The sequence below is a fragment of the Equus quagga genome, chromosome 2 (assembly GCF_021613505.1).
Source record: "Equus quagga isolate Etosha38 chromosome 2, UCLA_HA_Equagga_1.0, whole genome shotgun sequence".
In the NCBI taxonomy this organism is placed as follows: Eukaryota; Metazoa; Chordata; class Mammalia; order Perissodactyla; family Equidae; genus Equus; species Equus quagga.
Genome location: NC_060268.1, coordinates 38,733,077 through 38,760,515, shown reverse-complemented (window position 1 = coordinate 38,760,515; position 27,439 = coordinate 38,733,077). Strand labels below are relative to the sequence as shown.

The window sequence follows — 27,439 nt, the reverse complement described above, 5'->3', positions numbered from 1 at the left end:
GCGGCCTCTCAGTGCCCGCCCTCGACGAGACGGGAGGGGCCGCTCCGCCCCCGGGCGCTACTGCCTCGCCTGGCTCTGGGGCTGGGAAGGATTCCTCCTGGCTGCTCAAGGGCCCTGACCTCGCAGGGGAGGAGCTGGTCCTGCTCTTGCCCTCCCACCCAGTCCTTTCCGCGTTCCGTTCATCCTGGGCCAAGGCTTCCAGGTCTCCGGGGCTTTCCTGCCCCCGGGGCTGCTTCAGTATAGAGTTCAAGGCAATCGGCTTCCCAAAGAAGCCTCCCCACAGGGCTTGCGCCCAAGTGGGGACTCTGTCCCGGAACGAGCTGAGGCTTCTCCCCTTCAGTTCCTCACTTCTCAGAGGGCAGAGATTAAGGTCGGGGAAGGGGCCTGGATCTCCCCCTTCATCCCTGCGGCAGCATCCCTGGCTACAGGCTGGGGGGGCGGGGGGAGGTGCTGAGCCTTTCTTCCTCCTGTCCTTATGGAGTTCTGGGCTTGGAGTCCGCTGTGGGGCTGTAAGCAAGTCATGTCACCTCCCTGGACTGCTGATTCTCCTCCGCAAGGTTGTGGTCCACCGCACGGGATTGCTGTGAGAATAAAATAAAATGAAAGATGTGCAATCTCTAAACGTTAGCGTAGTTTTAGTGTGGGTGGTACAGCCGGTCTCAGCTCACTCTACCTGATTTTCGGCAGTCTCTTCACCCTTCTGAGTCCCGTTTCCTCTCTTGTGAATTTAGGAAAACCTCATGTGACCCGCAGAGTTGTGGCTGTGGAACTGCAAGGAGAGCGCTGCTGGTGGTAAAGTGTTTCATACACAGCAACATGCTCATCGGTGGCATCGTTGTAGTGGGTCTTGGCCATTTGACACGTTCGTGGTCAGCTGAACTGCAAGGCTTCTTTGAGTAGAAGTCAGTATTTCACAGCATTTCCTGTCTTCCCCAAAATGCCAGGCATGAGGATCCTTCATCAGGGGCCTGGTGCCTGGGGGTCTTTCGGGATACCATGGTGAGAGCGCCCCCAGAAGGATTGCCTCTGATGCTGATGAAGGCCAAAGGGCGGAGCTTTCCTTCTCTTATCTCCCTTCAGCCAGGAGTCAAGGATGGGCCAGGAGGAGAGAGAAGGAGGGTTCCGACAGAGAATGGGAAACTTCAGCAAAGAAAGAAGGAGAAGATCCTGGGAGAACTGATGAAGAAAGTAGGAGTAGAAGAAACAGTGGGAGGAGGGAGAAGAAATGGAGGAAATGAAGGAATAGGAGAAAGAAGGAAATACAACAGCCTGAATACTTGAGTCCTCTGCGGAGAACCTGGAGAATCACAGGGCCACCTTCTCTGGTCACAGAGATCTGGAGGAGCCTTTGTGGGAGGGGTGTGCTCTAGAGCCTGAGGGCCCAGAAATACCCGTGTCTCCTGCACTCACTTCTCTCCCTCCTTCCCAGCTACCCTGGTCCATGGTGGGAGCTGGGAAGGTACTGCCCTGGGCGGTAGGGGGGAGGCTGGGGGCCAACTCAGGGTAGGGAGAGTGAGCAAGGACCTGTCAGAACTGGAAAGTGAGGAGGGAAGTGAGAGGAGGGAGTGTCGGCTGCCCACATGAGTGCCAGCCAATGCCTGGGCAACGGTGGTGGAGGTGGCAGCAGGCTGGGAGCTGCTCTTTGTCCTGGCTGCCAAGGGAAAACTCAGGGGAAGTTCCTTTCCTTTGAGTGCCAGGCTCTAGCCCAAGGGCCGGCAACTGAAGAAGAGCTCTTTGCAATCCCAGCCCAGGTGTCCCAGGTAAGGGCAGACCTGGGAAAGGGTGCTGAACTGAGAGCTACTTTCACAGCCTTTTAGAGTGGGAAGGGTGTTTAGATGCTTCTTGTCCTCCTCATTCACCATAGAGAAGTAACAAAGGGGTTAAGTGACTCAGCCAGGGAGGTTAAGGCACTTGTATAAGGCCACACAGCTAGTTGGTGGAAAAGCCAGAGTGTGCCCTGGCTAGGTCCCCTGACTCCTATTCCTGTACTGTGCTCAGTTTCTTTCATCAGCATCTTGTAGCTCAGTCCCTAATTCCTTATCCAATGAGGGCAGAGTTGTCCTCCACCTAACACAGGCAGAAAGCATAAGGGCACATACTGGGGCAGGGCCTGGGGGTCCCAATAGAGCTATGGGACAAGGTCAAGGGGCTCTCCTCTCCTCTTAGTCAAGCCGAGAATGACACTTCAAATCCTGGAATCTGTTCTTTGTGCCTCAGTTTCCCCAGTCTTCGAGGCTGTGAGTAGAGGGATGGGGTGAAAATCAGACCGAGAGCTGTGTAGCTGTGGAAGCAGCCTCTGGTGTGCCGCACAACATGGTGAAACGGGAGCCTAGAAGAGTGTTTCAAGGTTTCGATGGTCATTGGATGGCTGATCTGAGACAGGACGTGGGAGTCCCTCTGCCTCATCCACAAGGCCAACTGCATGTCTGAAGAGAGAACTGAGCTTTCTTTTTCTCAGCATCTCAGTTCAGGGGTCCTCCTCCTGTACCCTAGGGGCCTGCATCCTGGGGTGTCTGAGTCTTCACCCCTCTCCATGGCCTTCAGGATTTATCAAGCCTGAGAGCGACATCCCTCCTGTGAGGTAACAACCCTGGGGCACCAAACGTGGGAAGGGGGAGCCTGGAAAATGGGATGTGTGAGGTGAGGGGTTTCTGCGGGCCTGATCTTATTCCCTAGCCTGCCTCATTGAGCTCTGCCCCTCCTCTACCCCACCCCCAGGGCAGCACCAACGGCCCCAGGGGCAGGAGCAAGGTGACTGCTCCCCATCCCCTGCCAGGCACAGTGCCAGTTTCTGCTTCCCAAGGCTGCAGGCAGGGCCTCTTACCTGGGGCAGAGAGGATGGAGCGTAGCCTTTGACCTGTACTCCTGAATGGGCCGCCTGTAGCTTTGAGAGGACTTGAAGGCCTCTCCAGAGAGGGCAGAGTCTCTATGGGGGGGGTGTGTGTGTGTGGGTGTGCGTGTGTGTTTGGGGGACAAATGTTCCTCTAGACCAGGTCGTGCAGGGTCTCATTCTAGTCCACCACTCCCAGACATGCTCTGTGGGGCTTGGCGTCCTCCAAGGACTTTCTGACCTCAGGATTCCAATATTCTGTGACAATACCTGTGATTCATTCATTCATTCACAGAGCAAACAGAAACTTCCATTGAGAAGCTGCTATGAACCAGGCATTGTGCTGAGTGAAAGGGACATAGGAATGAGGAGCTCCTTTGATGCCCCCTCCTTACTGGGAGCGGTGGTGTATCATTTTACATGGTCTTCTGGAGGAAGGAAACCAGAAAGGATCCAACCAGAAAACAGGCCCCAGGATGCTAAATGGCTGCAGTTACTCTCGTTTCCAAGGAGCTGTCAGCGAGACCTTGGTCTGTCAGCTGCTTCACACAAACCACTCCCCAACCCTGGTCAGTCTGATGCCCTTCTCTGCCCAGAGCATAGCAGAGAGGGTGCTGGGGGGCTGGCCAGAGCCAGGGCCAACGGACACGTGAGTCTGGGGAAGAATGGGAGGTCTCCTTCCTCCTGGGGAGAGGAGCAAGTGGCTGTATTCACCTGACAGCCCCACACCCCTTTCCCTGCCTCTGGGTTTCTCCTCCCCACAATCACCGGCCCCATAATAGATAGACTTCGTGGGAATATTCTGGGATTGGGTGTTAGGATAGTTTAACAGGACTAGCGATCTAGCAGCATTCGATGACCCTCCATCCTCTGAGTCACTCTAATCAAAAACGAACAAAATGTGTCACCACGCCTGTGTATGCGCAAGAAGAACATTTTCTCTCCTGACACACTTCAGAAACAAGGTTCCCCATTCCTCCCAGGAGCCTGTGTTCCTGTGGTTCTCCCTGCTCCCTCTCTCCAGAACTCAGAACCCGCAAAGTCTCTCCCAGTGGCCAAGCGGAGGCAGAAGGGACCGGGAGCATCTGAGGTCAGGGACGGTGTCGAGGCGACTGCTCTAAGAACGCGGCTCAGACTGCACCGACGGCTCGGCCCCCCATGTCCCCACCAGGGCACCTCCCCAATTTTGTGACCGCAGCGGGTGGGCGCAGCCCGATTCCATGTGTGATCTCTCTGCCTGCCCTCGTGACCTCCGCCCCAGTGCTCCGCGACCAAGTCCACAGAGCATCCAGCGGAGGAAGAACCGGGAGCCGCCGGGAAGCGGCGCGCAGACTCCGGGTCCGGGGAGGGAGTGCCCGGTCCGCGGCGCACCCGCTTCCACCTGACGCCGCGGTTTCTCGCGGCCTCGGGTGGAACCCACAGGACTGGCGTCCCGGGCTGCTCCTGCGGGCGGCGTCCGCGCCCCGGGGTTTCATTCCCGCATGCGCTGCGGTCCGGGAACAGGATGGGAGCGGCGCGGTGGGGTTGAACGCCCCAGAACGTTGCCGCTCCCGCTTTCCCCCCGCCCCTCTTCCCTCCACCACGTTTATTGGGCATTAACTAAGTGCCAGGCGGCGCTGGGTGCTGGGGCTATGGAGAAAAATGCGGCAGACACAAGCAGCTTCCAGACTAGGGGTGCAGACTCACAAATAACAGTACAGCGTGGTGAGTGAGCCGCCTGGAGGTGCTCCCAAACCCGAGCGGGAGAAGGAGATCCGGGAAGGCTTCCCGGAAGAGGTGACTTTTCAGCTGAGCGCTGAAAGACGAGGAGGCGTTCTCCAGGAAAATGGATGGAGATACATAGCCAGTGCGTTCCAGGCAAGGTGAATGTGTGTGTGGCCTAGCAAGATGTGTGTGCTGAGCAAAGCAGGGTCTTCAACAGCTAAAAGAGTGGAGGAAAAAAACCCCTGATGTTTTGAAGAAGGTACAGAGATAGTTAGCCACCACGAGAAGGATCAGAATTTTGTTAGACTTCTTTACAGTTATTTTCCGGTAGGGTATTGTTTTTATGTTTTAAACACTCTTGGTGGTTGCCAGGTGGCGGTGGTGACCTTCGGAGTCAATGATGGCTGGGAGCAGGATGACGTTTTCAGCCTGGCCATCTGCAAAGAAGGGGTGTTTTTCGGGGCTGGAGAGAATAGCAGCAACAAGAGGCAGGCCAGGAAGATGGCGCCGAAAGCGAAGAAGGAAGCCCCTGCCCCTCCCAAAGCCGAAGCCAAAGCAAAGGCTTTGAAGGCCAAGAAAGCTGTGCTAAAAGGTGTCCAGAGCCACAAAAAAAAGAAGATCCGTACCTCACCCACCTTCCGACGGCCCAAGACACTGCGGCTCCGAAGGCAACCCAAGTATCCTCGGAAGAGCGCCCGCGAAGAAACAAGCGTGACCGCTATGCCATCATCAAGTTCCCCTTGACCACTGAATCAGCCGTGAAGAAGATAGAAGACAACAACACACTTGTGTTCATCGTGGATGTCAAGGCCAACAAGCATCAGATCAAACAGGCTGTAAAGAAGCTCTGTGACATTGATGTGGCCAAGGTCAACACCCTGATCAGGCCTGATGGAGAGAAGAAGGCATATGTTCTACTGGCTCCTGACTAAGATGCTTCGGATGTTGCCAACAAAATTGGGATCATCTAAACTGAGTCCAGCTGGCTAATTCTAAATGCAAGTTTTTTTTCACTATAAAAAAAAAAAGAGGCAGGCCAATGGCAGGTCTGCTTCTCTGGGTGGTTCCCCAGGGCAGCCCGCCCCAGCGCCCACCTGTGGGAACCTCAACCTGGAGGAGGGTTTCTTGGCCCCGAGGTAGGGGCTGCCAGGAGTCTCTGGGCTGAGCACTCCAGCTTCTGGTGGTGCCTCTGCCCCACGCCCAGGCTGGGGCTGTTCTCTTGCAGCTGCCGCGCCCCCTGCCTCTCCTGGCTGCCCCCTCTATCCCCACCCCTGCCACTCTGCCCCACAGTCTCTCCTCTGAGGCCCAGTGGCTTCCACTCTCACTAACAACAGCATTTACCAGACCCCCACTGGGGAAAGGAAGACTTAATCTTTAACACAATCCTGACAGATCTTCTATTAAAGATGGGGAACTGCAGCTCAGAGGAGTTAACTAGCTCAGCCCCAGGTCATGTGTGGCAGAGCTGGGATATGAACCCTGCACTGAGCCTGTGTCTTGTGGCTCACCCTCGGGTCCAGAGCACCATCTGTAAGCCCTAAATGAGCCTATGCTACAGAGGCTAAGCCCCTTCGCTGGGCCAAGAAACCCCACCTCCAGGGTCCACTCAGCGGCACAGGGGCTGGCCTGGGGAACCTTACAGAGAAGGCAGGCTGCCGCTGTTCCCTCCAGCCCCCCAAAACTCTCCTCCCCAAGGGAGCTCAGTGGCCCACTTTGGTCGGGGAAGTCACACACAAAAAACTCTGAGCTGGGGGTTGCTGGCTTCCCTGCTCTGCTCCAGAAAGCTGCTGGACACCACCACTCAGGATTTCCTGAGGACAGCCACCCCTCCCCTCAACTCCGGAAGACGAAGTTGACTGACGCTGTACCCCTCTTCCCTCTGCATCCCTCTCTCCCAGGCAGTCAGCTCCCTTGCTCCCCAAGCTAGGCAGCTATGGCTGCCCCATAGCACCAGATTCTGGGAGATAAGTGGACTAGGCTGTCCTCTGCTCAGAATCCCTGCTCTCTAGAACCCAAGGGAGCCCACTGCTCCCAACAGGCGGGTAGCAGGAGCAGCAGGGAGTTGGAGAAAACCTCATGGGATGCAGCAGCTGAGTGAGCCCCAGGGACCCACCTCTCTCAACACCAGAGGCAGGCTTGGACTGGGCTCCTTCTATCGTGACTGTCACCTCCAACCTTCCCAGCTCTAAAGGGGAGTAGATGATACAGAATCTTGCTTCCTAGCTAAAACATGGTCAGAGAGGTCTGAGACGCAGCTTCAGGCACTGGGGGTGTGGCGTCCCTACAGATCTCCCCAGCTTGAAGGCTGTGGGAAGGATATCAATATTTCCTCCGTAGCCACACTCACAGCCCCTGGGTTCCCCCTTTGCACTCACAATAGGCAGAAAACAGGATAGTAGAGGAACTGCGCTTAGGCCAAATGAAAGCTGGAAGGACCAGACTCTCACCAGTTAGGCAGGGTTCCAGGGCCGACCTCGTTCCATTAAAGCTTGTCGGTATCTTCCAAAGCAGGAAGTCAATCAGGCCAATTGGAGGGTGCCCTGGGTCTAGACAACTACGACATACCAGAGAGGCTTCTGGGGAACCAGGCTGCTGGAGGGTTGAAACAGCCACTTTCACTTTGGGGGCGGACAGTTAAGAGAAGGGGACGGAGAGAAAGGAAGCAAAAGAGAGGCTTGCTTGGACTTTCAAAACATGACTTTGAGAGTTGCCACTCGGGATGCAATCTTTGGACTCAGTGTGATCCCCTTGTTAAAACAGGGCATAAAGTTTATTTACAAATATCTGTACAGTTTTGAGTGACAGCTCAGGACTTCACAGAAACAAGAAAACAAAAGCATTCTTTGAAGGGAAGTTGCAGGCAGCAGACTTTCCCTGCACCTGTCAGAAGCAAGACAGACAAACAGACCTGTAGATGGTGAACTAGGCATATGGACGTTGGCCTTCTTGCTTTTTGGAAGGAAGTGAAAAAACAGCATTAGGTGCCGCACCCTTCAACACTGAAACTACGTGGGGTGGGGGTGGAGTAGGGGCAGCCGCAGCAGCTCCCCAGCACAAGAGACTGTGAAGCACTCAGCAGCCCAGCTGGTGGGACAGAGCCAGCGTCTTGAGCCCGGTCAAGACCTCAGCTCCGAGGCCCTGCCTCCGCTGAGACTGGAGACAAGTCCCCGTCTCGATTCCATCACCAAGCAGGCCACCCAGGTGGGAAGGTGACTTTCAGTCTTCTTTGGTTGGCTTTTCTCCCTGCTGTTTTGGCATCTCCAAGTTTCAGCAGCTGCACGTGGGGAGGCAGTGGCAAAGGGGCTACAGTGTGATGCAGTTTTAATAAAAATTTTATTACACAGCCATAATGTAATCGACACTTCTCCAAATCCAAATGATACTAAATACAGATCTACATGGTGGATCAGAATGACTCCAGCAAATTATATGGATTCTATAATTTCATGTCTTTTAAAACCAGAAAGAAAAAGAAGTCCAAGTTTGTCATGATAGGAGAGGTCCCAGCAGCCTCTGGGACTCCGCCGGAGTCCAGGCAATGTTTAACAGTCTGTGATTCCACATTTACACAATAGTCTGTAAAGGGTTTCGGTCAATGGACTATTCAAGTATATATGATTTTAATGAGTCCATCACCACTCCTTTGCCCAAACAAACTGTGTCACAGCTACCACATAGCTGTGTTAGTCATATTTATCAATTTTACAGTCACAATACTTTTTAAAAACCATCCATTGCTGCTTTTTTTAAAATAAAAAAGTGTAAACTAAGTTAAAGCAACACTGAGGCTCTAGTGAACCCAGAAGAGTTACCAATTTCATTTTTATGTTTAAATACAAATTGACTCCATGATTTCCCGTCATCCCACCTCCTTACAGGAGAGCAGGATGGAGCACACTGCAGGGCTTCTGGGTTCCTCTCCCTCCGTGGGAGTCGGCAGCTCTCAGCTGCTCCTTTAGCTTAGTTCTTGGTATATATAGTCAGCTGTACTTTGTTCTGAAAAGATTTGTTAAATGCCACTTTTATTTACACTTGGAGCTTTACACCTGAGAATGATTATCAAGCAGTCAGCTTATCTCTTTTCAAACATTTCATAAAGACATACACACGTTGCTGGCCTCACCCTAGCTGCACAACAATATATATGCTCACCATATATATATATGGATACACACACACAGAACTGCACATGCTTGTAACATCTGCAACCTAGATCTTTTTGTGTTCGTTCTCTCCACATTCACGTTGAATACTTTCTCTTAAAAACAAAACAAAATGTTATTCTTGCTGAAACAGCAAAACAGAATCACTAGGAAGAGACAAGTACACGGAGTGGGAAAGAGACGTACTCCAGGTTCAGCTAAGAAGCTGTGGGCTGTACCCAGGGGATGAGCAGGACGCCTGCACTGCCCTCCCCAGCACCTGGCGTGGGCTGCCCTCCCACCTGCCAGGACACAGCGTACAGGGCATGGGCCACACTGGGGAGTTTCCTCGAGGTGGGGAGGTGCTGGGAGGAGGAGGGGGAGGGAGGTTACACAGCTACAGCAGTCAGGCCTGTTTAGTAAGAAGAATCACATTTAATGAGTTTCTTTCTTTGCAGTTTCAGATGCTCAAGTACAGCTGAAAAAAATCTGAAACAGCTATAGACCCATGACGGACGTGATACAAAGAGTACTGCATTTTAAAAAAATGATAAAAAAATCCACACACTTACAGACACATACACACACACACACTCTCTCTCTCTCAAACAGACCCCCCCCCGCCCCGACAAATGTACACTTTTTGGAAACTAAATTGGTTTTGAAAACCTCTCTTCCACAGAGATGGGAAGCAGAGACAGAGGAGGAGAGAGGAAGCAGGACTGCAGGTGCCCAGTCCCCTCTCCCTCCACAAGGGTCGGTGCCAAACGTTCAAAGGTTGGGTCCACGGCAGCCGGCAGAGGAGACTGCCCAGTGTTGCTGCTGTCGCCACCAGGGGCTCAGCAAGAATCCCAGCTCCACGGTAATACTGAATGCGTGCAGAGTGGCCAATGAACGGTGCTGGTTTAAAAAAAAAAAAAAAAAAAAAGCCAAACACAAATCTAAAGACATGGATAAAGCCCAAGAGAGCCCAGGTCCACACTGGGTGGGGCCTGGGAGTTGGTGGGAGATGGTACAGACAAGGGAGGTCTATACAGCAAATGGTTTATATTACAGATGACTGGCAGTTCAGAGTCTCTTCCCAGTTCTACTGCTGCTCCAGCCCAAAGAGGGCAAATGAAAGGAAAAGAGGCAAGGTGGGACACTGTGATGGGGCATGCAGGGTCAGGAGCAGCAGGCTGGGTGTGCTCAAATAAGCCCCCGTCGCTTTTTGTAGTCTTCCAAGTTCAGAGATCTCCTGGGAGCCCCGTCCTTGGCTGGCGGAGCCTTGGAGGTGATGGCCAAAGCCTTTGACTCTATGAGAAAGAAGAGAAAATTGGCATCTAAAGTACCTACAGAGTCCTTTATTTATTTATTTTGGTGACGAAGATCAGCTCTGAGCTGACATCTCTTGCCAATCTTCCTCTTTTTGCTGAGGAAGACTGTCCCTGAGCTAACATCTGTGCCCATCTTCCTCTATTTTGTATGTGGGACACCTCCACAGCATGGCTTGATGAGCAGTGTGTAGGTCTGTGTCTGGGATCCGAACCCACAAACGCTGGGCTGCCAAAGCAGAGTGCCCGAACTTAACCACTACACCACCAGGCCAGCCCCCAAAGTCCTTTTAGTCTTGCACTTCACTCCTTCAGGTGGCCTTCCTGTCTCTGTTCCCTCTCAGAACATAGCTGCGGCCTGTCGTATTCTGGCCTCTATAAACACTGATGAGCAGACACTCTCATGGCTTCCTAATCTGGCCTCCACGCTGAGAGCCATGGAGCCAGCTGGTCCTCGGCCATCGCCACTCCCCACCTTTACCTACCTGAGCTGGGAACTTGTAAATCAATCTTCACATCGAAATCATGTACTTTGAACAAGTCTTCTGAGAGGTCACTGGCTGACTTAGAATTCAAATCTTTATCCTTTCCCTGACCCTGCAATGTGAAGAGAAAAACTAATCACGAAAACACACCCCTAAGTGGACTTCAAGAAGCAGCAGCTACTAATGGCAAAAGCTTTTGCTCAAGTTCATTAGCTCTTCCTACTAAGGCCCTTTTCGGATTCCTTCTCTCAGAGGGAGGACAGGAGAGGCTGCAGAGAAAGAGGTTTCTTCTCTGAAGCCTAAATGCAAAGAGGAGAGGGAAGGCCCACGTCTGTGGGGTGAGGGTTGAAAGACTGGGCTTAAGACAACAAGCCACATTCTGACTCAAGATTTCAGGAACTCCTGGGACAGTCCGGGCTCCCCCGGGAAAGACCTCACTTAGGCAGAAAGCTGCTTCTAAATGGGCAGTTTCTCGGGGTTTAACATTTTAGTTTTCAAAGAGCTTTTACTTTCACAAGCGTCTGATCCTTACACGTCCTCTGCCCCCCTAATCATCCTGTGAGGGAGGCAGGGAATAGAGTATCATCCCCATTTTATGTATGAGAAACGTGGATCAGAGGGCTGGATGTCAGCTGCCTACAGCCGCAGTCAAGGCTTCAGTGAAGTGGTAGTGCTGGGTTTAGAATTTAGGTCGCCTGACCAAAATTCAACAGCTGTTTATTACATTTGTGAATAATTGGGATGGAGGAAGGATGGCAAGTGGGACCCCATGTTCTTCCAGCTGGGAAAACCAAGCCCAAACTAGGCGAGGTGCTCATTCTGGTGTCGGGCCAGGAGCCAAGCTCTGCAGGCCACGGGGCAGGCGGTATTGCACTTGCCTTGCTCATTTCCTTTGGAGCATCTGGTAACACTCCAGAACCATACTTTGCATTCAGCTGGGCCAAGATGGCAGCTTGAACAGCTGGGTCTCTGGACTGAGAGAGAAAATAAGTTACTTTAGAGATTGTTCAACACTCACACAGTCCTACTGCCAGATTTTTTCCCACCTACCACTACTAACATCACAAGCACTGCAGTGGACCCATCAGCAGCTTAGCAGGGTTCTCAAAGCGGCGGAAAAGAGGCAATTAAAAGCTTTGAAGCCAAGCCCAGCCCAGCCTGGTCCTAACTGTGTGACCCAGCCCACACAGTCCTAACAGCTGCTGCACTGGTAAACCCACTGGCTCAGGGGGTGTAGTCCACAGGTTTCTATAAATCCATGCCAGGTTTTCACCACCTATACGTCCTATAGCAAGATAAAAAAGGACGTATCCAGACCCAAGAGTTTGAAGCAAGCAAATCCCACTAAGACAACATTATTTTTAACTTCCTTATTAATCTCCTAGTGGAATTTATTTTATGTCCCAGAATCTAGGTCCCGACTAGAAACGTCCTCTTTAGGCACTCACGTTAGAAACGATGGTAGGTTTGCACTGCCGCCTGGTAAAGGGATCCATCTGTTGGTTTTTCATGTTGTGACTTTCAGCCTGAAATAGACAGCATGCACTACAGAACACTATCTCCTTCCCCCCTCCTCTCATTCAACATAAGCTTACATATAAATAACAGTCTTTGCAAGGGCTTGAAAAAAGTCAAAAGCTGTCTATCACCCTTTTCCCTTCAAGAACACCAGAGAACATACAGGAACAACCACCAAAAGAACAAAACTAGAAATCTATCAAAATGAATACCTATGGAGTAGAATCTAAGGATGGGAGGGGTAAGACCACGCAGAAGACTACTGCTTTGCATTACAAATTAATAAAATTATATAGGTGTAGGTGCACATAGAGATCACAGGTATGTTTAGTGTACAAATTACTTCAATAATGTAAAAATAAACTCAAGAAAGATGTAGACAAGATCTCATCATTTTATTAACTAAAATTGTTTTCAGTGATCCAGATAAAGTTGTGTCACTCACCACAAGGGCCTTCTCAGACTCCACAATGTTCCACTCCCGGTTCCGCTGGTTGATATAACTGTGGAGTGAGTAAGAGGGATGAGTCAGTGGTCTGTGAGAGCAGGGAGGGAACCACTGAGCCTGACCCAGAGATATGCGGAGCCAGTGCAGCACAGCATGTACAAGGCCACAGGCTGGCCGGATAACTGTGGCAAGGTCTGTGGGCCAAGGATGCAGCCCAATCAAAACAGGCTCCATGACACACCTGATAGCAGATATGTTCTTGGTCCGCTGGCGGTCCAGGGCCTCTGCCCGCTCCTCCAGCTCGTTCAGCTGGTCTTGGATTTGTTTGGCCTTGTCCTGATCCCCGAGGTCCTCAGCCATGGCCTGCACACAGAGAAAAGTATGAGATTTTGGCTATGACTGGCCCTATATCAAGTGTCCCCTTACTTCCAGCACAGGAAAGATATTTCATGTGATGAACAAATGACAGGAGACGTGAAAGAATGTTGAAAACAAACTTTTCAAACGCAAGGTATATCTTTTATTGTAGTGGTAACATCTTCCCATATAGCCATCTGGCTCTGGGACCACCGGTTCTGGGACCACCGGTTAGCAGTGATGTGTACCATTAATCTCAGAACGCAGGCCCCATATGGCTAGCTCACCCTCACAAGGCTCATCCCATCCTGATGTGAAGAATGGAAAACTACCCACCGCAGCTGGGCCTGGCCGTATCATTTGTCTGGTCAGACTCAGTGCTGACACACCCTGGGGTCTACCTTATTACACATGAAACTACAGAGACTAGAAAGTAGGGAGCCTGGAACGAGCAAGATCAGTTTTAACTTACAGAAAGGAAAGTGGCCACGGAATGCTGCCCAGGTGCCAAGAAAACACTGTGCTGCTTGCGTTCAAGTCCAGCGTTATCTCCCAATCCTGCCACCAGTAACTGGGGCAAGAGGGTGAACGCATTTGATTTCCACATCTCCTTACAGGACGGGGAGAAACATGTGTCTGTCAGTACATCCTTACCTTTTCCTTTAGCAGCTGAGTCTTCTTCATAGCGTAGTTGGGTGGGGCTTTCCTGAACCTCTCTTTCTCTTTTACAATCTGTACCAGAGAGGAGATACCAGCAGTGAGGTATTCCTACACTATTTTTGTAGACAGGCTAAGTGAGCTCATTTTGGAGGCAAACAGCAAGTTAAGAGGACTGCTCTTCCTATAGCAGTGTCACGCCCCAGAGAGAGAGAGGGAGTTCATTCCAAGGGATACTATGCTGCTTCCCGGGTCACGGAGATTTTTCTGGGACAGTCTGAAGGAACATGCACCAATAAACAGCAGCAGCCCAGGGGCCTGGCCACTGTAAGGCCAGCCACTGTCCAAGAGAACAGAGATCAAAGAATTTTACCAAAATGTTTGAAGAAAGAAAACTCTTAAGGACCAAGCCTGGCAGAGCCTGAATCCAGAATACACTTCTTTAGTCTATGACTTCAAATGAGAATGTACAGAAAAAATCTTGATGAACTACAAATAATAAGATAACAGTATCAGTTTAATTCCCTCAGCCTCATGCGATATTAGCAGGGCTAAAAATGTCAAGATATCCGGAAAGAAAAGAAAGTCATGATCTGCTCTAACAGTGGTTCTTGATGAACCTCCAGGCTCTAGGGTACCAGGTTTCTTACCTCTTCAATGTCCTGATCGTTGAATTTATAATTAAGAGCTTCTTTAATAGATAATTCCTTCTTATTGATTTCATCTAGAGTGGGCAACTGCATGCCAGCAGAGAACATCTGCACCAAAACATGATAAAAGGTTATTAATAAGGGATTTTGGAAAGAGACACTCTCAGTGTTTTCATGAACAACTGCCAGGTGCTGTCTATCCACTTACCGCTTCTTTCCACTTCATAAATTCGCTTTCAGTGAATTCCTGGTTTGAGACGAACTCTAGGCGGAACACGCGTTGGTCATTGCCATGCCTACATAAAAAAGACAGCATCTCCAAAAATAGATATGTTGACTGTAGCACCAGCAAAGCAGCCCTACCAGACTGTACTACCTTCTCTGTGAGTCTCAATCCTGGCTACCCTTTAGAATCATCTAGGAAGACTTATAAAAATTCCAAAGCACCACTCTAGATCAACGGAATCAGAGTCTCTGGGAGTAGGAACGAGGCACCAAAATTAAACAAATGAAACCCCCCACGTTGTTCCAATGGGCAGCCAGGGTTAAGAATCAAAGCCTGCGCTGGAAACAGACTCGGCCGGCGCTGCAGAAGCCCATTCACAGGAAAATCCCTCACAGTCAACTGGCATCAAGAATATGAAATATCATGTATATACCTGAATGGCAAAGACACCCTATTCCCTACAGACGAAGAACACTGCCTTTCTGGTTTTCTTCTTCTTCTCCTCCTCCCCAAAGCCCCCCAGCACATAGTTGTATACCCTACTTGTAGGTCCTTCTAGTTCTGCTCTGTGGGACGCCGCCTCAGCATGGCCTGATGAGCAGTGCTAGGTCTGCTCTCAGGATCTGAATCGGGGAAACCCTGACCTGTCAAAATAGACCAGGCCAACCTAACCACTCGGCCACGGGGCTGGCCCGAACACTGCCTTTCTACTAAGCCCTGTGCCGGCAAAGTTAAGTGACTCAGTGCTATTCTCCTAGGGACGGTCACTCTCTGCATGTTGTGGCCACTGCCTACAAACTGGTTCTTTTTAAACAGACCAGGAGAGAAGATGGGGATGGGAAAAAGGAATGGAGCTTCCATAGAGACCAAATTAGGCCTTGGTAGAGCCATGCCCATCACCTGCTATTTGCAGTGATCCTGGCAAACTGCCTCTCTTCCTTCCTATACGGGATCTTTAGAATTTTCAGGCTCCAAGAGGGCAGGAATTGTGTGTGTTTATCTTGTTCTCGCCTCTATCCTGATGCCTAGAACAGTGGCCCATAGCAGGCATTCAGTACACATCCTATTACTGAAGAGGAAACTAAGTCTGGAAGGGTGATCTGACTAGTCAAAGATGGGTGAGTTAGTGACAGAGGCAGGACCAGAAGCCAGCCTCCTGACCAGGCTCACTGAGGCAATGCCTGCAGGGCTCTGGGAGGAGGAGCTCTCACAACCTGACCTTTTCCTTCTATCTCCTGTTTCACATCCCGACTTCCCCCAGAGAGAGAGAGATCCTACTTTCCCTATAGGCAAAGACAGAATACAAGTTTCCCTCTGAGTCCCCTGTGGGGACAACAGTGTTCGCTGTAACAAGAAAGATCACATTGGGAGAGAGTCACAGCCCAACAGGCAGTGCCTGTTTGCAGTGGGAGCAGAAGCTGCCACGGAAGCACCTCTCCTACCGTAGTTGTAGCCCTTTGTTTGTTCTGGTGCCACCAAGCTGGTAAACTTTGGCAGTTTCCACAACACCAGTGATCTCAGCAACCTGTGAAGGACAGAGACGCTGGTCAAGAACAGACTCTTTCAGAGCTCTCCATGCCACTCTCTTTGGCTCTGTCTTCCTGAACGAGGATAAGAAACCCTGCACTGAGGGGAGGCCACAGCTGCCAGGTGTTCAGGCATCTTTCTCAAGTTTAGAACTCAGACTGCCAACCAGCAGGAGCCCATGCCCAGAGTAAGGAAGTGCCAGGAGAGGAGGCAGTTAGCCCAGCGGAAGTCATTAGAAGCTTCCCCTCCAACTTAATTCTACCTTCCTAGGGGATGTACTTGGGATTTCAGAGGTCAGTTTTATGTTCCTGTGAGGAACGAAGCACACTGGGAAACCAAATGTGAAGACTACGGAGGTCAGTTTCTGTTGCCAAGCTTTACGGGACACGGTATAGCTGGTCTTCACAGAAGGAGGTAAACATGTGTTAAAACCATACAACCCAGAATAAAAACAAATGCAAAAAGAAAAATATCAAACAGCTATGTTCCAGCCATCCAGACTACAGAAGCAATGCTGGGACCTATAAAATAACCTCTACTAGGTTGGAGGGATTTTTTTTTAAACCTCAATATAATTACCTGTTCCAGAAGGTACTTACTTTGTAACATGGAAAATTTTGACTTATTTATTTTTCAAATGCACAAAGCTTCTCCAGATTACAGAACTCCCAACAAATACTTCATAAATGTCTCCCTTCTTGCTTTTATATGGAAGGAGGATAGAGAAAATTATTCTAAATCCAAACCCACCAGTCCCTTTAGCTCCAAGCACTCCTCCTGGCAACAGGTCATGCATGATCCCTGGTTACCTCAGATTGTCACTCTTCTACAGGTACCTCGACTGGAGTCTATTTTCCCATAAAATGGTGGCAGAAGAGTGACAGATTTGTTCAGTAGCTCCTACTCCCCGTCAAGAATCATTATATTTAAAACATGGACAACTGTCCAAGGAAAGAAACACTGACCCGGTAAACTGGTTTGCTGTTGTGGTTTCCAATGCCAATCCGTACAAAACATCCTGTGACAGTTTTAGCAAAGAAGGGCATGTGACACCAGCGTTCTAGCTTATGCCGTGATAATCGAACTCGATTCAATTCCTCAGGTAAGGAGACTGGTTGTGATTTTGGTGGGATCTCTTCTTTCCTGTGAGGAACAAAGGGCACTGGGGAAAATGTTCATAATAGAAACAGATCAAGATAAATAAATAATATTATCTTCTTAAAACTTAACTCAACCAAAGTACATGTGATTAACGCAGTAGGAGAAATAAATGAAGCAAGAGGAAAGAGTGGTAATAGAGTCCTGTTCCTAATCAGTAGTGTGAACTGTCTTGAATAAGGCTGCCATCTCAGAGAACCTATCAGAGTAAGAAAACTAATGGAAGCTCCTGGCCAAGATGAAGGTGACATGAAGTCAGTTCCTACCTGCCAGGTCCAGATGAAGTGTCCAGGGGTGCAGGCTAAGAGCTAAAGGCAGGAGCATATGTTTGGGCTGAGGTACTGGGGAACTCAGTTAGAAATTCAGGGTATGAATCAAACAAAGTTCACAGCCCAAACTGGGAGATTCTGGAAACTACACTCAACTTCTCCTCAAAAACCCCACCCATCCTGACTACTAGACCAAAATGCACACAGCTTACTCCTCCTCTTCATCAGACGACGATGTTCGAGACGAACGGTCTGACTTTTCACTGGACTTGTCGTCCTCTTCCTCCTCCTCATCGTCAGAGTACACCTCACTGGTTTTTAATGGCTGTTTTTTGGCGAGGAGCTCAGCTAAAAAGAAAAGGAAATGTTTATTTAGGTTCTCTTCATAAGAAGCTGAAACATCTTTCATCCTTGAAAAAGAACTGGCACATGGAAAAGGACTCAATATATAACTCTATCCTCTCCGGACTGGACTATGATTACTTGGGCTACATGCAGAAGTGAGTTAAACCAGAGTTCAAATCATTCAGGCACCAAATGTCAATCCCCAACACACAAAAAAAGGGCTGAAAGACTGTCACTAAGTGGGCAGAAAGGGTCACCAAGTCTACTCACAGTTGTCTTTTATCGCACTCAAGACACCCAAAGATGGGCAGGAAATATGGGGGAAAAATTTATGATGTCTTCCGAGAATCTTTGAGGAAACTTTATTTTGAATTTACAAAATTCAAAATAATATTTATAATAGCAGAAGACTGAAAACAACCCAAATATCCACATAGGGGAGTGCCTGAATCACTGCTGGTACATCTACCCAATGGACTACTATGCAGATATGAAAAAAGGAGTGAGCCATTATACTACATTTTGAGACAGAAAAGGGTTTTTTTATTTTTTATTTATTTTTTTAATTTTTCTCCTTTTTCTCCCCAAAGCCCCCCCAGTACATAGTTGTATATTTCGTTGTGGGTCCTTCTAGTTGTGGTATGTGGGACGCTGCCTCAGCGTGGTCTGATGAGCAGTGCCATGTCCACGCCCAGGATTCGAACCAACGAAACACTGGGCCGCCTGCAGCAGAGTGAGCGAACTTAACCACTCGGCCACGGGGCCAGCCCCCAGAAAAGGTTTTTTAAAGGGACAGATAGTAAATATTTTAGGTTTGTGCTTTATATGGTCACTGTCTTAACGACTCAAGTTTGCTGTTATAGACAGAAAGCAGCCATAGACAATTATGAAATGAACAGGCATTGCTGTATTTCAACAAAATTTTATTTACAGAAACAGGTAGTCTACCAAGTACTGCTCAGCATAGAAACTAAGGAGTGATATCTAGCATATACAGTAAAGTGAAAAAAGCAAGGTAGAGAAAAGTGTGTATAGTGTGCTACCATTAATCTAAGATGGGAGGTGTTTGCCTATTATGGGAAGGAGGCAAACGGTGAATAGAAAGATATGGATGCTAAACTTCTTTGAATACACTGTGTTTAACAGATTTGACTTTGAAACTTTGTAGTATATATAATCATGAAACAAAATAATTAAAAAAGTCATCCCTACACTTCACAAGCAAAATGAAACAAAGTATTCATCTGATGCCACAGTACACAAAATGCAACCATTAGTGACTTTAAAACATTCATTTGAAAAACAGCCACATGGACCAATGGAAGAGAGAGCCAGAAATAAACACTTGCATATATGGTCAAATGATTTTTGACACGAGTGTCGAGACCATTCAATGGGGAAATGACAGTCTTTTCTAAAATGCAGATGCATGAGCAGGAACAAGTGACTGTTGATCTGAGTTTGGGGGCAGTTTGTTATTTCACATTATTGTGGTAAAAGCTAAGTGATGGAGCTGGTAACATCATAAAATGAGAGACAGTCAGACATTCTGTGTCTCCTGAAGGAAGTAGACACCACCACCAAAGCCAAGCCTTCCCCAAAAAACAAAAGAGACACAGAACAAATCCAAATTTGTCCAATTCTCCCGCTCTAACTACAAATTACAGGGAATTCAAGGGACTAGAGGAACACATTCAACAACACCACTGGGATGAACTCAGCATCAGTGAGAAACAACAGGATAAACGACCCAGTTTTTTTCAACAAATAAACTGCAAGGGGGAAAAAGGAGAGATGGACAGGAAAATCTACAGATTAAGTGACTTCAGGGTCATATTAACAAATAACAATGTGTGGATTTTATTTAAGATCCTGATTCAAACTAACAAATTAGTATATTTTAATTATACAACTAGAGAAATTTGAACAGTGACTAGAATCTGATAATATTAAGGGATTCATTGTTACTATTTTTTAGGTATTGTATCGGTATTGTAGTTATGTTTAAAACAAAAGAGTCCTTATCTTTTAGAGATACATCTTGAAATATTTACAATCGAAAAACAATGATGCTGGGATTTGTTTCAAAATAACCTCGTGGAAAAGGGAATACAGATTTAACAAGATTGGCCATGAGCTGACTGTTGAGGCTGGATGATGATGGGTTCACGGAGGTTTATTATACTCTTCTCCGTATTTCTGGACTTTCCCATAATAAAGAGCAAAAAAAGGGGGAAACAACAACGGGCACCACAAAGTCAAATCACATGATCAAAGACACAAAGCAGCCCTTACATTTTCCCCACTCACCTGTTCTGTTCTTCCGTTTTTCTCGCTCTGCCTTTAGTTCCTCCATGGCTTGAGATTTCTTATCCAGTTTCTCATCCCGCTTGGAACGCCGTTCCTTGTTGTGGGATGTCACCTGGGAAGGGAAGGATATGTCGGATGGCTCCTTTTACCAACTGCTGATGGTAAGGTTTTCCACACCCAACAATTACTCACTCAATTCTCCACTGTGACTCTATATTGGTGGCAGAAACTGAAACTCGTTTAAGGGGAGAGAGCATCCTCTTGTGGACAAAGAGGACAGAGCAGTAAAGTCAGTCCCTGTTTTACCTGCCTAACAAACAGAAAGCTTAAGAATTATAGGAATAAACACTTTCTGGAAAGACACCCTAGATATTATAGCTAACATATGTTGATACTGTCAACAAAGTTTTTTCTGATGGATGCAGAGGCGACTAATTTTCCCAACTACATTTATTACCAAGACCAGGATGACATACACCTAAGTAAACATCATAACCAATCTGGCTACCTGGGACAGGATGTTTACCAACTTTCCCTTAACGGATGCTCACACACCAGTGAGCTGCTTTTTAAATGCAGACTTGAGTGAAGAACTCCTAAGCAGTTAAACAGTGCAGCCAATGGTGAAACAATATATACAGAGATTAACAAAACCTGTAAGATGAAGACAACACGTAATAGTCTTGCACTATGTAGCTGACTAAGGTAGCTGACCAAGGCTGATCAACATAAACTCATCTTTTACATAAATACACACATGCACACTCAAAACAGAGGTTTTACTTTTTAGATAACAAGGATCATTGAATCTCTGACCTGAGATTCTTGAATCTGCGTCAGCTTTTTCTTCTCCTGCTCCTCTTCTTGCTTTTTCTTTTTTTCTTTCTTTTCTTTCTTTTTGGCTGTTTTTAGTTTTTTCTTGATTTCAAATCTGATTAAAAGATATTTGTTTGGTTTTTAAGTGGTAATGAAATACCTGTAAAGACTGATTTCTATTAGATAGGAGAAAGGAAGTAAGAAGGGTGAAGGAGTTAATGAACATTTTGGCTTCCTACATGAAACTCAAATGTACCTTATAAGTACAACAAAAATACTGACTATAAGTACACCAAAAGTACTTGAAAACATTAAGCTGGAATAGACTTAAAATGAGAGAAAACATTCAGGATACTGCTGCATCCTGTTGGTAACACATAGCTCGTCCTCAGCCTTCATGTCATAGAAGAAAACAGCTGACTTCTGGATCAACTCCAGTGGTGTTCCATTAGAAACAGAATAAAGCCACAGAAAGCCACATCACATTTTTAAGGTGGTCAGGACAAAAGATGTATTTGAAAAATATCACTTTCCGTCTTTCTTCATTAGGAAAAATGCCCCCTCAAACCAGCAAATACGTGAATAAATGTGCTATTCTCTTAAACAAATGCAATCTAGGCTCCCTCCTTATAATAAAAACCAGACTTTTATGAAACAAAACTAATTTTCTTGTGTGTATTTAAGGAACTTTATGAAAGGGATAAAGAAATATAATAAACATTAAACTCTTATCATAACACTCTAAACTAACCCTAATTGTCATTTTACTTAGTTCTTAACACAGTACTCAAATATTTTTTATGTCCTTTTCACTCATTATTAAGGTTGTTAATGTACTTTTATAAAGTGAGATAGGAGAGCACTGTTATGAATTTACTCCTTTTAAAAACAGTTAACAATTACACAACACACTCCTAAATAACCAATGGGTCAAAGAAATCAATAACTTGAGATGACAGAAAATGAATACACAACATACCAACACCTATAGGACGTAGCTAAAGCAGTGCCTAGAGGTAAATGTATTGCTGTAAAAGCCTATGTTAAAAAAGACAGATTCCAAATCAATAACTTAACCTCCACCTTAAAGTAGGTGGAAAAAGAAGAGCAAATTAAATGTAAAGCAAGCAGAAGAAAAGAATTAATAAAGATTAGAGTGGAAATCAATGAAACACAAAGAGAAAAACAAGATAATGAAACCAGAAGTTAGTTTTCTGAAAAGATAAAATTGATAAACCTTTGGCTAGACTGACCAAGAAAAAAAGAGAGAAGACCCAAATTACTAAAATTAGGAATGAAATCAGTTATCACTATTGACTTACCAGAAATTAAAAAAGATCATAAGAGAACACTACGAACAATTGTATGGCAACAAATTAGGTAATTTGGATGGAATGGAAAAATCTCTAGAAATTTACCAACCACCAAACCTGACTCAAGAAGAAATACAAAAACCTGAATAGATCTATAATAAGAGATTGAATTAGTAATTTAAAAACTTCCCACAAAAACAAGAAAAAATCCCTCAGGCCCAGATGGCTTCCCTGGAGAATTCTACCAAATATTTATTGATTTCTTTTCTTTTCTTTTTTTGAGGAAGATTAGCCCTGAGCTAACATCTGACCCCAATCCTCTTTTTGCTGAGGAAGACTGGCCCTGAGCTAACATCCATGCCCATCTTTCTCTACTTTTTATATGTGGGATGCCTGCCACAGCATGGCTTGACAAGCGATTGGTAGGTGTTCACCCAGGATCTGAACTTGAGAACCCCAGGTCTCTGAAGCTGAACGTGCAAACTTAACTGCTGTACCACCAGGCCAGCCCCTCTACCAAACATTTAAACAAGAATTAATACCAATTCTTCACAAACTCTTCCGAAAAACAGAAGAGGAGGAAACACCTCTCAATTCACTCTGTAAGGCCAGTATTATCCTGATACTGAAACCAGACAGTAACATCACAAGAAGAGAGAAGCGCAGACCAATATTTCTCATGAACACTGACACAAAAATCAACAAAACAGCAGCGAGCTGGATCCAGCAAGTCATAAAAAGGACAATACACCATGATCAGCTGGGATTTATCCCAGAATTGCAAGGTTGGTTCAACATAAGAAAATCAATCATTGTAAGATACCATATTAATATAATACCTAATGGTGAAAGACTAAATGCTTTCCCCTAAGACTAGGAACAAGAAAAGGACGTCTGCTTTCACATTTCTATTCAACATGGTACTGGAGGTCAAGAAAAAGAAATAAAAGGAACCCATATTGGAAAGGAAGAAGTAAAATTTATCTTTTTTTGCAGATTACATGATCTTATATATAGAAAATCTTTAAAAATCCACTGAAAACTATTAAAAATAACAAATGAGCTCAGCAAGGCTGCAGGGTACAGGATCCATATACAAAAATTAATCGTATTTCTATAAACTTGCAATGAACAATCTGAAAATGAAACAAAGAAAACCATTCCATTTACAATAGCATCCAAAAGAATAAAATATTTAGGAATAAATTTAACAAAACAAGTACTAGACTTTTACATTAAAAACTGTAAAACACTTTTGAAAGAAATTAAAGAATACCTAAATAAGTAGAAAGACACCACGTTCATAGAATGAAGGACAATATTGTTAAGATAGCAATACTCTCAAATTTGATCTATAGACTCAACACAACTCCTATAAAAATCTTAGTTGCTTCGTTGTTGCAGAAATTGACAAGCTGATACTAAAATTCATATAGGAATGCAAAGGGTCCCATAAAGCCAAAACAATTTTGAAAAAGAACAAAGTTGGAGGACCCACACTTCCCAAGTTAAAAACTGACTACATATCTACAGTAATAAAAACAGTATGGTACTGGCATAAGGACAGACATACAGATCAATGGTATAGAATTGAGAGTCAACAAATAAACCCATATATCTATGGACAACTGATTTTTTTTTTTTTTTGGAGGAAGATTAGCCCTGAGCTAACATCTGCTGCCAATCCTCCTCTTTTTGCTGAGGAAGACTAGCCCTGAGCTAACATCCGTGCCCATCTTCCTCTACTTTATACGTGGGATGCCTACCACAGCGTGGCTTGCCAAACGGTGCCATGTCCGCACCAACGATCCGAACTGGTGAACCCCGGGCCACCGAAGCAGAACGTGCGAACTTAACTGCTGCACCACCGGGGCAGCCCCTATGGACAACTGATTTTTGACAATAGTGCCAGGACTGGGGAAAGAACAGTCTCTTCAACAAGTGGTACTGGGACAACTGGATATCTACATGCAAAAGAATAAAGTTCAATCCCTACCTCGCACCACATACAAACATGATCTCAAAATGGATCAATGACTTAAATATAAGAGCTAAAACTATACAACTCTTTTAAGAAGACATAGGGGTAAATGTCCATGATGTTGGATTTGACAAGAGATTCTGAGATATGATACCAAAACCTTCAGGAAGAAAAAAAATCTCACTTTATCAAAATTAAAAATTTCTGTGCATTAAGCAACACTATCAAGAGAGTGAAAAGTACAACCTACACAATAGGAGAAAATATTTGCAAATTATACGTCTGATAAGGGTCTAGTAACCAGATCATATAAAGAATTCTTATAATTTAACAACAAAAAGACAAGTACTCCAGTTAAAAAATGAGCAAAGGACTTGAACAAATATTTCTTCAAATATATATAAGTGGCCAACAAGGACATGAAAAGATGCTCAACATCATTAGTCAACAGGAAAATGCAAATCGAAACCACAATGAGATACTATTTCACATCTGAGAGGATAGCTATTATCAAAAAAAAGGGAAAATAAGTGTTGGCAAGGCTGTGGAGAAACTGGAACCCTTATACATTGCTGATGGAAATGTCAAGTGGTGCAGCTGCTGTGGAAAACAGTTTGGTGGTTTCTTAAAAAGTTAAACACAAAATTACCATATGACTCAGCAGTTCCACTCCTAGGTATATATATACCCAAAAAAACTGAAAGCAGGTACTCAAACAAATATTGGTACATCTATGTTCACAGTAGCACTACACACAATAACAAAAAGGTGGAACCAACCCAAACGTCAATCAACAGATGAATGGATAAACAAAATGTGTATACACATGCGACAGAATATTATTCAGCCATTAAAAAAATGAAGTACTAATACATGCTCATGGATGAACTTCAAAAATATACTAAGTGAAATAAGCTAGTCACAAAAAACTACACATTCTATGATTCCATTTATATAAAATGTCCAGAAATAGGCAAATCTATAGAGACAGAAAGTAGATTAGTGGTGGCCTACGGCTGGAGGGCTTGGGAGGAAAGAGAGACATGACTCTCACTGAGTACAGGGTTTCTTTCTAGGGCGATGAAAACGTTCTGCAACAGTGTGGTGATAGATAACACAATTTTATGAATATCTAAAAACCATTCAATTGTACACTTTAAATGGGTAGCTTCTATGGCGTGTAAAATATACCTCAATAAAGTTATCTTTAGAAGTTAACAACAGCTTATATTTACATAATGTTCTTATACGTATCATCTCGCTTAAAGCTTACAACATTCCCAAGGAGGAAGCTGAGGCAGGAAGAGGGTAAGTGACTAATTCAGATCACCTGGCCAGTGAGTGAACTGAGCCTAGACCTTCTTCTGTTTGAAAACGTCAGTGCTCTTTCCACACCTAAGCTACATTTCACGTTGCCTGCACTCATCTTAAAAAAAAAAAGAAAAAAATTTAAAAAAGAGGCAGCCCTAGAATAGGTGAAGAATCTAACAACTGAAAATGACATCTCACTCCTGGTGCAGCCAGCTATAAATGGGATGCTAAAGGTGCTTACATAAAAAGATAGTTATTGTGGCCTAGTGGGTAAGTTCGCACACTCCACTGCAGCGGCCCAGGGTTTCGCTGGTTCGGATCCTGGGTGTGGACATGGCACCACTCATCAGGCCACAGTGAGGCGGCATCCCACATGCCACAACTAAAAGGACCCACAACTAAAATATACAACTATATAGAGTGGGGGGATTTGGGGAGGAAAAAAAAAATAAAGATGAAATGAAATCTATAAGACTTTCATTAAGTGAAAAAGATGGAGGAAATTTCTGAGTTACTATACTATACTGCCTTGCGGCTAACAAATGAGCTACAAAAAAAATCTCTATTTTCTGTGAAGGGCTCTGAACTTCTGTCTTAATTATCATCACTGTAAACATTCTTCTAGTGACTAAAAAAAGTCACTGAGTCAGTCAAATGACTCATTCATATAAGGTGAAAAACACAAAAACCAAGCTTGAGATAAACCAGCCGTGACTTGAGCTACTCTGTGATTTTATCACAGGGTTCTATTGACCTTATCTGAGGACCTCTTGTTATGCTCTCCACAGTTCAGAAATACAAATTTTCGCAGTCATCTCTACCACCTGGCAACTCTGACATAGTTTCTTAAGTGCAGTTTGTTCCAGTACAGGTAACCTTGGAAGCATTCACACTCAAAACAAATGTATTACTTGCTCCTGACTGAAAGCCAAACATTCTTGTCTAGGATAACTCACCACACTTAACACCGTCTCAGAAGGGACAAACAGGCTCCCAGATGAAATGGAACCAACTGCTGCCAGAGCAAATGCTTCTATTTTTCTTTCACGATGTTAGGGAGGTAGGGAAGGAGCCTAGTTTTGAGGACTATTTTATTTCCTGAGACAAAAGCCAAGTTTATTTTTACCTTGAAATTCTGTCAGAAAGTAAGGAAGAACTTTTGCCATTTAAATATGGCAAAAGTAATTCAGAATACTGAAGCAGCTTCTGAATATCAAAAAGCAATTTAACATTTGAGTTTTAAAAAAAATACAAAAAGGATAGTCAGATACCTAACTTGTAATAATGTAAATAATGATGAGAATTTCCAAATCTTGAATCCTGTGAAGACAGTGTTCCAAATGTGAATTGTAGAAAATTATTTTATCATTAAGGAACGAACCACCTTACCTTCTTTTCAAAACCTCCCTCTTCTCTATGCGGTTGAACAGTTCTTGCTCTCTCTCTTTCTCTGTCATCTGTTCCAGACGGGCCCTGTCTTCCTCATCTCCCATGAGGTCTTCTCCATAGCCATCATGGAACTCTTCATCTTCTGAGGAAGAGTCTGAATCTGAACTGGAGGAAGAGCTGTTGCTGTCAGAATCTGATACTTCACCTGCAACAAAGACCCAAACATAAGATTAAGCTATGCTACAGAAGACTGAGGCCATAGGTGAGCCGATAGTGTTGATAATCACTACCTCTTGGTTCTCCTAGGTAAAGTGGCACATGGCCATCTCAACTCCCTTGGGAACAGTCTTTGGTATGCCTTTGGCAAATGCAAACACAGGTTATGGAAGTTTAGGCTGAAATAAGTAACCAGCATGTTCTCTCTCTCTTTCTTTTTGCTGAGGAAGATTAGCCCTGAGCTAACCTCTGTGCCAATCCTCCTCCACTTTATATGTGGGTCGCCACCAGAGCAAGGCTGACGAGTGGTGTAGGTTCACTGAAGCAGAGTGTGCCAAACTTAACCACTACACCACAGGGCTGGCTCCTCCAGCATCATCATTTTTTTTTTGGGGGGGGGAAGATTAGCCCTGAGCTAACATCTGCTGCCAATCCTCCTCTTTTTGCTGAGGAAGACTGGCCCTGAGCTAACAT

General features: G+C 45.8%; 1 protein-coding gene and 1 pseudogene across 1 annotated transcript in view; one reads left to right on the top strand and one right to left on the bottom strand.

Moving 5' to 3' along the window:
- Window positions 1-5,020: 5,020 nt before the first annotated feature.
- On the top strand, window positions 5,021-5,520 carry LOC124235604 (60S ribosomal protein L23a-like; annotated as a pseudogene).
- Window positions 5,521-7,848: 2,328 nt separating this feature from the next.
- Window positions 7,849-27,439, bottom strand: part of RTF1 (RTF1 homolog, Paf1/RNA polymerase II complex component) — a 42,437-nt gene continuing 22,846 nt past the window's right edge. Inside the window, exons 4-18 of the mRNA XM_046653840.1 lie at window positions 26,750-26,954; window positions 20,756-20,870; window positions 19,940-20,051; window positions 17,497-17,632; window positions 16,823-17,000; window positions 15,773-15,855; window positions 14,313-14,400; window positions 14,105-14,212; window positions 13,452-13,529; window positions 12,682-12,803; window positions 12,438-12,495; window positions 11,923-12,000; window positions 11,353-11,448; window positions 10,475-10,586; window positions 7,849-9,971 (exon numbers count right to left, since the gene is read on the bottom strand). Of these exons, the coding sequence (XP_046509796.1) occupies window positions 9,865-9,971; window positions 10,475-10,586; window positions 11,353-11,448; window positions 11,923-12,000; window positions 12,438-12,495; window positions 12,682-12,803; window positions 13,452-13,529; window positions 14,105-14,212; window positions 14,313-14,400; window positions 15,773-15,855; window positions 16,823-17,000; window positions 17,497-17,632; window positions 19,940-20,051; window positions 20,756-20,870; window positions 26,750-26,954 (1,676 nt within the window). The 3' untranslated portion in view covers window positions 7,849-9,864. The remainder of the gene's footprint in view (window positions 9,972-10,474; window positions 10,587-11,352; window positions 11,449-11,922; window positions 12,001-12,437; window positions 12,496-12,681; window positions 12,804-13,451; window positions 13,530-14,104; window positions 14,213-14,312; window positions 14,401-15,772; window positions 15,856-16,822; window positions 17,001-17,496; window positions 17,633-19,939; window positions 20,052-20,755; window positions 20,871-26,749; window positions 26,955-27,439) is intronic.